The 11,738-nt window shown below is 38.6% G+C and overlaps 1 protein-coding gene across 1 annotated transcript; it reads right to left on the bottom strand.

The window, feature by feature from the left end:
- Positions 1–3,761: 3,761 nt before the first annotated feature.
- Positions 3,762–5,718, bottom strand: LOC122067262 (cytochrome P450 89A2-like). The gene has a single exon (XM_042631097.1). The coding sequence runs from the start codon at positions 5,625–5,627 to the stop codon at positions 4,098–4,100; it is 1,530 nt and encodes a 509-aa protein (XP_042487031.1). The 5' UTR covers positions 5,628–5,718; the 3' UTR covers positions 3,762–4,097.
- Between the last annotated feature and the right edge of the window lie 6,020 nt (positions 5,719–11,738).

Here is an 11,738-nt window from a genome sequence, read left to right on the forward strand (position 1 = left end):
AAATTTTTTTTGTACCCAAAAACATACTGAAGGAGTCATAAACCTGCCCCTCACTATCTCGAGTGATTCCCCCTGCACCTGCTCTTCCTGGATTTCCCAAGGAGCTCCCATCAACATTGATTTTAATCCATTCTCGCTGAGGCTTGCACCAATGGACTTCCAAAGGGAGATAGGAGATCATGTAATCCATAGGGATACCCAGTCTTCTGCAACAAATAATATCAGAAGGAGCCTTAACCTCCCCTTTTGAACTGCCAAGGCATAGAGCAAGCTCTCGACGCGCAAATTCAAAGATTTTCCAATCAGGTCTAGCTGCTGCCTCGTGAGATCTTCTATTTCTTTCCAACCAAATATTTGCTGCAAGTATTGAGAAACCCATGAACCAATGATTTTTCAGGTTTAGAATTCTGGCCTTACCTTTCCACCACATAATCAAGCCTTCAATCGACTGATGATATTGCCATCCAACTCCAAAACAGTCTGCAAACTCCCTCCAAACCAAAGTCAAGAAAACTTACTTCTTCATATTTGAAGAGAATGCTTTCCTCCATCATGGGTGCAGCCTCCAATGGCTGTCAATGTCTGCTTTAGTAATCTCATGAACTAAACTGACCCCTATTTTTTATGTATACTCTCTCTCTTCATGACAAAAAGTTCCATCACGTCATATTTTGATTGCACACACACTAGGCCTTGGCTTGGTGGTTTGTAGTGCTCAATGGAGTACTTGTCGGAGGGGTGTTCACTTGATCAACTCCTCTCAAGTGCATCGGTGATTGATTTTCCCCAATTTCCTTGCTTTCCAAGAAATGTGACCTTGGGCCCCTATTGACTCCTCTATGAGATTGTACTTGGCCCCCATGTGGGTCTACTATGAAATGACCAATAAGCCCTTGAACTTGAAAAATAAAATAAATAAATAAAAATTAATTTTGACTGCGCATACATATTTATTTTTGACCATATACATTTGTTCCTTCTCCTTTGACTCTCCTTTTTGTTTAGGGTGACCACGCCAATGCGTTCCAAAACTTTTTGAACACTTTCGCAGCTTTGTCGACTACCGGTACAACCATAGCCAACATAGTGAACATATGTTGATGGACACATTAAATAAATTGCCAGCTCCAAGATTGAGTTTTAGAGGCATTTTGTTGTTGAAATGGTTCTCTATGTGATATGCTGGATCTCGTCGCAATTTTAGAAAGCATTGGAAGAGTAGTTGTAGGTGAAAAGACCAAAAAACAAATATAAAAAAGGTCATATACAGAACTATGTAAGCTGGTGAGAACTTCATTTATGACTACGCTATATCAAGAGTGGATTTTAAAGGAGTTTATTAGAAGAATTTGTGAGCTGGCTAAAGGTTAATGTTGATGGTAGTGCTTTGGGAAATCCAGGAAGAACAGGGGCCGGAGGGGTTGTTCGCGATCATGATGGCCAGGTCTGTGATTCTTTTAGTATTTTTCTGGGCATAAAACAGATTTATGAAGCAGAGTTTGAGGGTGTTATGGAGGACATTTCGATGGCTAAGGCACTGGATGCAAGGGGTCTTTGGATAGAGTCTAACTCGGCTGTCGTAGTTACTGCGATTCAGAAAAACCATATCCCGTGGTTCACTCTTCAAAAATGGTTGACATCTCTACCTTTCCTAGAATCGATACCATGGAAGATCTCCCATTGTTTTCGCGAAGCAAACCCGATAGCGGACTTCTTGGTAAAAAAGGCTTCCAAATCTGTAAACTCAGAGTTCTCGGTGTCTTTCCCCAGGGGTATTTAGAGAATGATATTCAGGGTAGGCATCATTTTAGATTCCTCTAGGGCTTTTGTTAGCTCTCTCTGTTGATGGCCTTGCCGAAAGTGGAGATTTCTAGTGGCGCTAGGGGTTTCTGCTCTTCTCTTTTCTTTGGCTTTTGATGTATCCTTTCTTTTTCCTTTTTAATAAAGGTCATCTTTTAGCCCAAAAAAAAAAAAAAAAAATAGAAGAATTTGTGGAGGGCTCCTGGATCTTATGTCAACATGAAGGTTTGTCTCCTACAATTTCGGGGTTGGCCCGTGATTGTGTTACCTGGTGTTTCCTTCTTATTTTTCTTGTTAATTTGATTTTTACTTGCTATTTTACTTATAAAATGTTTCACCTTCTAAGGTTAATTTCTCCTTGTAAAGTTGTTATATATTTTTTTTCTTGGAAAACCAATGTTGTTATGAAGTTGCTTTGAACGGTTATGCACTTTCGGGAGCCTTTTCAAGTCACGATTCCAATGGCATTTTGAATGGCACCCTCCACCTCTCTCTCTCTCTCTCTGGAGAAAGTTATTAAAAAAAAAAAAAAAAAAAGTATACATGGATGAGATTGGACATTAATGATTAAAAAAAAAGAAAACATGATGAGAAGCAAGAAGTCTTATTGTTGAGAGATCGAAAAATAAAAATGATCAAACTTGGAAAAAGAATTAAAACAAAGAACGTGAAAGATGGAGAAAGAAAATGAAGTGACGTTTCAGTCAATTTGATCACCGGCAACTTCCTAACGGTTTCAAGAAATTATTATTTATAGTTATGAGAAAAAGAAATTATTTTTTGTTTATTGACCAAGAACTTGAAAATTAAGTGCATACATTATTGATTAAACAAAAGAAAGTCCAAAGAAACGTCAAATTGTAAGTCAAATTATGAGAAACGTAGGAATCAATTTCCCCAATAGTCTAAGAACAACAAAAGTTGTATATAAGAAGGAGGATCAATATTCCAGCAAAGCACAAATTAAATTGACTTTTGGAGCCCAAAGATGCTAAATGATCAGCTACAAAGTGATTAGCCTGTCACAAGACATGACAAAAAAATAACTGCTTTTGTTGTTTTCTTTTTTCTCTGTTTTTTAATAAAATTTCTCGGTGAGAACATCTACAAATACCTAGAGAACCTGAAATTTTCTACTAAACTTGAAAAAACTCATACATCACTCTTCACCTCACAAGATGATAGGGTTTTTCCATATAAACAATAATATAGGGAACCCAAAAACTCTAATTACCAAACATTTACAATTTTATCTCGTACTTGGAATGGATCCCAAACCAGATCCACACCAATTACAAGTATAAGCCTAATGATAATTATGTGAACCAACACAAAATACAAGACATATCCAACTCTACAACTTTCACCTTGACCTTCAAAAGAGAGGCGCTCCTTGGACTAGGTCCATTTATTAGAATACAGAGAGACTCCTATTTAAGGTGCTCCAAATACAGGGGAGGGGGGCATCCTTAGTCCAGAGGTGAAAGGGAGGTTCGATTGAAGATATGGATTTGAATGAGATCTCTTTGAAGGTGGTTTGTGGAGTCCATGGGTGGGGATGACAAGTTTTATCTCGGTGCGCCAAAGCCCTCCCACAAGAGCTGAGAGCCTATCCACTTTAGTGATGAAACGAAATACGAAATGCCATTCTCCATCCATAAAAATCTATTCTTAAGCAAATTTGAGTGTAAATCTTAATGACTGAGTTTCCCTGCACCCATGGTTAATCACCGCGGGGGATCTAGGCCACCTGAAGGTTGGGGCGGGGGGAGGTGGCACTTCTGACCTTTCAATCGCATGATGATTTTCACCATATGGCAAAGGAAAACTATATCTAATCTTAGTAGGATTATAAATAACTTTTAGGGTGATGAACGCATAAATATTACAAGATAAATCCAACAAAAAAGATTCATGTATATCTATAATCAGTTCAATTCATCACACACTTGATGTGCTAATTTTTATTTTTCTTTTTCTTTATTTAAAAACAGCATCCAAATATTTTTATTCAACAACACTAGAACAAGATAAACCCCATCTAGGAGATTTGTTTACAAAGAAAGGAGGTGGGCAAAGCCACCCAATCTGAGAATTACAAAGAGTAACAATATCATCAACTACAATCCTAGCAGCCCAATCAAGGGACGAAACACAAAAACAGAACTAATAGAATTAACATATGACTAGTACACTAACGATAATATCTTATTTCGGTCCAACTAAAGCAACATGGTAAAAGATGTGATTCCCACTTATTCTTAGTGACTATTAATTAAGATTAATTTCATCTCCTATTACTTTGCCCTTTGGGACACGTGGGCCCGCAACGGGGTTTTCATCACCCATGTGAACTCCTGCTTCTCTGACATGTCAACATCTTGTCCATCCACAGCCACCCATTTGTAATTTCTGATCAAATTTGCCAGAAAATACTCCAAATGCAATGTCCCTAACCCTAGTCCAGGGCAAATCCTCCTTCCTGCACTAAATGGCATCATCTTAATCTCCCTAGTCCCTGTTATATCAACTACTTCCCCTTCTTCACCCAAGAACCTCTCTGGCTTAAACTCCATGGGATCTTTCCAAACTTGTGGGTCTCTCCCCATCCCTGCCACCGTAAAATTCACAATAGTTTTCTTGGGGATGAGATAGCCATTCAACACAACATCTTCCTCCACAATACGTGGCAGCACAAAGTGGCTAGGTGGGTTTAACCTCAGCGTTTCTAATACCACTGCCTTCAGATATGGCATCTTCTGCAAATCCTCTTCTTTGATCTCTTCTTCTGAATTCACAACCTGTTGGATCTCAGAAAAAAGCTTTTCTTGGATAGTTTGGTCCTTCACAAGGTGGGCCATGACCCATTCAAACACAGTTGATACTGTGTCACTCCCTGCATCCATAACCTCACAGATGAGAATCACTATTTCTTCATCATTTATATCCCTTCCTCCTTCATCTTTGAATTTGAGATCAAAGAGTGAATCGATGTAGGCGAAAATATTCTCATCTTGGTTTTCTTGTTTGATCTTCTCCTTTCGTTCTCGACGGGACTGGATCAAAGGAAGTAGAGCAGATATTTGTTTGCGGCGAATATCAATCAAATGTTTTCTGAAGATGAATTTCCCAAAGGTGGGGAAGGAATGGAAAATAGAAAGTCTTTTGTAATTGGCTACGACATTCCCTTCTATTTCTACAATGTCTTTGATGGCTTTCTCATCAAGTTTCTCACCAAAGCACATGAAAAGCAACAAAGAAAACATGGCATATCGGAAGGGTTCTACCACAGGCACAGGGTCGCCTGACTCAACATGGTATTTGAGCAACGAATCAACTGTTTCCAAGAAGCTTATGCGGGCGCGACCAAAACACTTATACCGAGAAGGGCTAAGAAGTGCGGAAGTGAGGTTACGACGGAGGAACCTCCAACGAGCGCCAGAGGAGGAACCAGTATCTGAATTGGTGTTTCGAAAGATGCAGCTGGGTGTGACAGATCCTGGGCGGTAGCTAAAGGCGGCACCATTCTGGATTAGAGCTTGATGGGCTAGTGAATGGCTGGAAATGAATACTGAGAGGCTAGAGCCAATGCGGATGGATATGATTGGTCCGTATTTGTAGGAGAGGTCACGGATGAGTGATTCGAAATCGGTTAACAATCTTTTGAGCAAGAAGATGCTGCCTACTATGGGCAGTGAAGGAGGGCCTGGTGGTAAAGAGAGTTTGGTTTTCTTGGATTTGCTCTGAGAGAAGAGGATGAGGAAAACATTGGTGGCTGCTGCACAGAGACAAAGAGATAAGAGGATCATGAACCAAGAGTACTCCATTGGATTTGGAGGACTAGAACCCAACAAAAGAAGGAAATGAAATTGCTAGCTATTGCGATAATGCGCTCCTTCTTTAGCTATGGCTGAGACATGCAGAAGTGTTTGTGCATGGGAGTGCCAGTTCTCGAGCAAATTTATAGATTTTCTTAATTCCCAACCCCCCACCCTCCTCTTATTTTTTTATTTTTTTGTTTGGCATTTCCTTACCTCACATATGTGACGTCTAGAAACGTTGAATTCTATGGTCAAAAGACATCAAATGAGCCATCCAATGGTTAGGGTTGCTTGGGGTGCAAGTCCATATATTGGGGTGAGTGTCGGTCTTTCCAGCCGTTGGATGCCTCACTAGGTGTCTTAATGGCTATAGAGAGGATCATGATTTCAATGATTTTCATTTTGGTTTGATTTTGATTTGTATTAACAAATTAACAATTGTAATTTGAATTGGAACAAAATAAAACAAATAGAAATAAGTACCTCTCACTTGAGTACTAGCCTATTTATCAACTAAATTAATTAATACAATAATAATTAATTTAAGGAGAAAAGAACCCTGCCAGGTTAACATTCTCATTCCCAAGCATAGTTGGATGTGAAAATACCCTGTTGGGTCTATTCACACCTAGATATGTCTGGACTAACCTAAAAAACTACTTTTCTCAATTTAATAAGCAATAATTGTTGCATCAGACTTTTGAAACATGAAATATGTAAAATTTCTTGGGATTAACTAGATAATATATGGGTGCAAGGACCCTACCGGTCTGGTGTAGGAAACGTTAGATGCTTGGGCCAATTGGGAGGTTGCACGGGAGCATCTTCATGGCACAGTAGTTTTTTTTTTTGGGGGGGGGGGGGGGAGGGGAGGCAATGTAGTCATTTCGTACCCGGCTCATTCTGATCATTTTCTATGCCAAATAGGTAGGGTTCTTTTTCTCTTAATATATATTAATTATGAATTGAAAAATGATGGGTCATGTTAAAATGGATTAAAAAAACCTTACTTCCTAATTGAAGAAATAGCTTATTTATCTTGTGAGAGTAAAGAAGGTAAAAAAATGGAAAACAAGGAAAATGAAAGGAAAAGAATGATAGGTGTAGAGGGATTTTTTAAAGAATTTTTAGGATTTTTTAGGACTAGAACCCAACAAAAGAAGGAAATGAAGTTGCTAGCTATTGCAATAATGCTTTCTTTCTTTAGCTATGGCTGAGACATGCAAAAGTGTCAGTTCTCGAGCAAATTTATAAACTTTCTTAATTCCCCAACCCCAACCCCCCTTTTATTTTTCTGTTTTTTCTTTTAGTTTTTATTTTCTCTTCATTTATTTGACATTTCCTTACCTCACATATGAAGTTTAGAAACGTTGAATTCTCCAGTCAAAGCATTACCAAATCCTCCGGTCAAAGCATTACCAAAAAATAAAAATAAAAAATAAAAAAAAATTCTCCGATCAAAGCATTACCAAATCCTATCCACCTGCTGGGACACCAAATGAGCCATCAGATGGTTAGGGGTGCTTGAGGCGTATGTCCATGTGTGTTGGGGTGAGTGTCCAGTCTTTCTAGTCATTCGATGCCTCACTAGGTGCCTCAATGGCTATAAAGAGGATCATGATTTCAAAGATTCTCTTTTTGGTTTGATTTTGATTTGCATTAAAAAATTGACAGTTCTAAATCAAATTGGAACAAAATAAAAAGAAAAATAGAAATAAGTACCGCCCGCTTCTTGGGACTTTAGTTTGGGATAAGGCTCAACTTCAAAGGTTTCTTGGTAGCCTAAATTACATTGCTGAGTTCTAGAAGGATTCAACAAATGACGCCAAACCTTTATTTAACAGGTTAAAATAACAGCCTGAACTATGGACAAATGTACATACAGACTCTGTCCAAAAAATCAAGCTTAAAGCTAAGGAACTTCCGTGCTTAAGTCTAGCACGACTCTCTGAATCCTAGATGTTGAAGGACGGGAGGGTGCTTGAGATGTTGGAAATTCAGAGGAAGAAGAAACCAAAGAAGAAGGTCTTTTGGCTGAAGCTTATCAGCTTCTGATAACAACCTCACACCTTATTAGGTGTACCTCATTTGTGACAAGAACACCTCATCCTCTAACTGTTCATGAGTCACATCTGATTGGTTTGATGCCTACTCGACGCCAATCCCATCAATGCCCATCAGAATCCCCCAACCAAATTGAAGATATCTTTGGTGTCCGCCATCTATAAAAGGGAGGCGCTCCATCCTGGGAAGACACCACGAAAAATTTACCACAAATTACTAATAGTTTGCCTGATTTCTTAACCCGAGAATTCTTACAGGGCTCCTAGGCAAAAGGTAATCATCCTTGCCTACTTCTGAGACTAGTACATCCGGAAGGACTGATAATTCCCCCTTCATAGAAACCGACTTTATCCCAATGATGCCCATTGAAAATATCCATCTCCGTCACACTCCCTCTGAAATTGCCACCATTGACCTTCGTGACCATCTTCACCCATCTACTGGTGATAAGACACGATATTTCTATGAAAGAATACTTGAGGAAGCTCAAAGTGCTCAAATTCAGCAATGCTATAAAAGTGCTCATGTTCGGGCTTATTCAAAGTTCATTATCATTCACATCATATGAGATCGCAAATGGAGATCTTCGCCCTCATTCAAATGCGAATTTCATTATGTCACCGGCCTCAAGTTTAGGTCATATGATTAGATTATGTCAAAGCATGGGACATGATATTCTTATATCAGAACGATCATAAAACCCATTCCTAGTTCGTGAAGTTTTGGCTTCAACGCACCTTATCAGGTATGCCAAACTAGTTTCTTCACTGGTTCTACACATGGGGACCACCTCCATCAGAGTCAGTCACCAAGTTCAAAGAATTCAATCAACCTTTGGATTCCCGAGCTCTCTTCGTCCAATTCTTTATATTATATGAAGTACCCTGGATTCTTCAATGGAAATACCAAATGACTACTGATGAATTCAAAGAATGAAACTACATTCCCCATTTAGAAAGTCATGTTTCGGTTAAATGGTGGGATAAATTTGACATTTTCCCATTAACTGGTTTAAGATTTGTGCCTAAACGAGGCATTGGTTCTGATCTACCCATTACACCTTCTCCATCAATGGCTGCTCAGACATCCTTTTTTAATATGTTTCAAGCTGTTCGGTGTCGTTTTTCATTTTTAACTGATGAGCAGATCCAAGAGAGTATTCTCACGGCTATCGGGTTTAATCTTTAGCCCGATAATCCTGCCCCGTCATCATCCTCTTCATCAACTCTTCCTCCTTCTGATGACAGTAGCCAATGCGCTCAGCAACCTGATTACTAAGGTCAAAAAAAAAAAAAAAATAAGAGCATTCTGCATCCTGGCCCAATGCCGTGCTAAGCCATTCTGATTCTTGCCAGATGTCAAGCATCTACATCTAGTGCCAAATTAAGATTGACTGACGTCTTGGCATTCATCACGCAGCACAATAAGCGCATTATAGTTAGTGTCACGAGTGGACACTTGGAGTGCCTAGAAGTACGAATTGAGAAAGTCCTATTACCATGATAAAAGGAGTCTTCAGGCAGTGTTCATTGTTACAGATAGAAGCAGATGAGAGCTTATACTCAACCTGCATTCTATATCCGTCAGCAGTAACCAGTTTCTGAGTGATCTTTTCAAAGTATTGTGAAGGTACGAGCCCTTTGTTAATACAATTAATATCTGTGCCTGAATCAATTAAGGCGATGGATTTTAGGCTAAACTCTTGATTCATAATAATGTCAATCATTATATGCCATCGATGAGTTTGAACCTGTTGAATAGTTAAAATTTGAGCATCTTCAGAAGAAACTGCAGCAGTAGTTGCAGAGGTATTAGCTACTATAATTTGGGTTGCTAGTAGATCCTTGAAGGAAGCTTCTTCTTCTAAGTTTGGCTCAATCAATTGATGTTTATTATAAAATTCAAGAGTCTGAATTCTCTGTTTGAGACTCTTAACTTCAGTCTTGACTTCATTGTGTTGGATATTCAGAGGAAGAAGAAACCAAAGAAAAACCAAATCGACGAAGCACTCGAAACAAAAAATCCCAAGATAATGTATCGAATGCCTTTTGAATGTCAATTTTCATACCCATACCTCCACCTCTAGATTCTTCAAGCATGCAAACATAAATATTGTTTTTCCTAAATCCTTTAAGAATTAGATCATCATTTGCATCTTTGATGCAACAATGAGAAACATCAAATTCTACTTTATATCCAATACCACATAACTGACTTACATTCAGAAGATTATAGTTCATATTTTTCACAAAATAAACATTTGAGATTGAAATACCTCCAAGTTTTATCTTTCTAATTTCAGTAATTTTTCCTTTGCTGTCATCTCCAAAGGAGATCCATCCTCCATCGTAGTCCCGTAAGCTCGAAATAGGTTCTTTCATAGAAATATCGTGTCTTATCACCAGTAGATGGGTGAAGATGGTCACGAAGGTCAATGGTGGCAATTTCAGAGGGAGTGTGACGGAGATGGATATTTTCAATGGGCATTATTGGGATAAAGTCGGTTTCTATGAAGGGAGAATTATTAGTCCTTCCGGATGTACTAGTCTCAGAAGTAGGCAGGGATGATTACCTTCTGCCTAGGAGCCCTGTAAGAATTCTCGGGTTAAGAAATCAGGCAAACTATTAGTAATTTGTGGTAAATTTTTCGTGGTGTCTTCCCAGGATGGAGCGCCTCCCTTTTATAGATGGCGGACACCAAAGATATCTTCAATTTGGTTGGGGGATTCTGATGGGCATTGATGGGATTGGCGTCGAGTAGGCATCAAACCAATCAGATGTGACTCATGAACAGTTAGAGGATGAGGTGTTCTTGTCACAAATGAGGTACACCTAATAAGGTGTGAGGTCGTTATCAGAAGCTGATAAGCTTCAGCCAAAAGACCTTCTTCTTTGGTTTCTTCTTCCTCTGAATTTCCAACATCTCAAGCACCCTCCCGTCCTTCAACATCTAGGATTCAGAGAGTCGTGCTAGACTTAAGCACGGAAGTTCCTTAGCTTTAAGCTTGATTTTTTGGACAGAGTCTGTATGTACATTTGTCCATAGGTTAGGCTGTTATTTTAACCTGTAAAATAAAGGTTTGGCGTCATTTGTTAAATCCTTCTAGAACTCAGCAATGTAATTTAGGCTACCAAGAAACCTTTGAAGTTGATCCTTATCCCAAACTAAAGTCCCAAGAAGCGAGCGGTACTTATTTCTATTTTTTTTTTGTTCCAATTCGATTTAGAACTGTCAATTTTTTAATGCAAATCAAAATCAAACCAAAAAGAGAATCTTTGAAATCATGATCCTCTTTATAGCCATTGAGTCACCTAGTGAGGCATCGAATGACTAGAAAGACTGGACACTCACCCCAACACACATGGACATATGCCTCAAGCACCCCTAACCATCTGATGCCTCATTTGGTGACCCAACAGGTGGATAGGATTTGGTAATGCTTTGATCGAAGAATTTTTTTTATTTTTTTATTTTTTTTTTATTTTTTGGTAATGCTTTGACCGGAGGATTTGGTAATGCTTTGACTGGAGAATTCAACGTTTCTAAACTTCATATGTGAGGTAAGGAAATGTCAAATAAATGAAGAGAAAATAAAAACTAAAAGAAAAAACAGAAAAATAAAAGGGGGGTTGGGGTTGGGGGTGGGGGCTGGGGAATTAAGAAAGTCTATAAATTTGCTCGAGAACTGACACTTTTGCATGTCTCAGCCATAGCTAAAGAAAGAAAGCATTATTGCAATAGCTAGCAACTTCATTTCCTTCTTTTGCTGGGTTCTAGTCCTAAAAAATCCTAAAAATTCTTTAAAAAATCCCTCTACACCTATCATTCTTTTCCTTTCATTTTCCTTGTTTTCCATTTTTTTACCTTCTTTACTCTCACAAGATAAATAAGCTATTTCTTCAATTAGGAAGTAAGGTTTTTTTAATCCATTTTAACATGACCCATCATTTTTCAATTCATAATTAATATATATTAAGAGAAAAAGAACCCTACCTATTTGGCATAGAAAATGATCAGAATGAGCCGGGTACGAAATGACTACATTGCCTCCC

Source organism: Macadamia integrifolia, unplaced genomic scaffold (assembly GCF_013358625.1).
Source record: "Macadamia integrifolia cultivar HAES 741 unplaced genomic scaffold, SCU_Mint_v3 scaffold2795, whole genome shotgun sequence".
Classification (NCBI taxonomy): Eukaryota; Viridiplantae; Streptophyta; class Magnoliopsida; order Proteales; family Proteaceae; genus Macadamia; species Macadamia integrifolia.

Bases quoted from the DNA above. Each gene is read 5' to 3' on its own strand.
- LOC122067262 (XM_042631097.1), bottom strand. From the start codon at position 5,627: ATGGAGTACTCTTGGTTCATGATCCTCTTATCTCTTTGTCTCTGTGCA.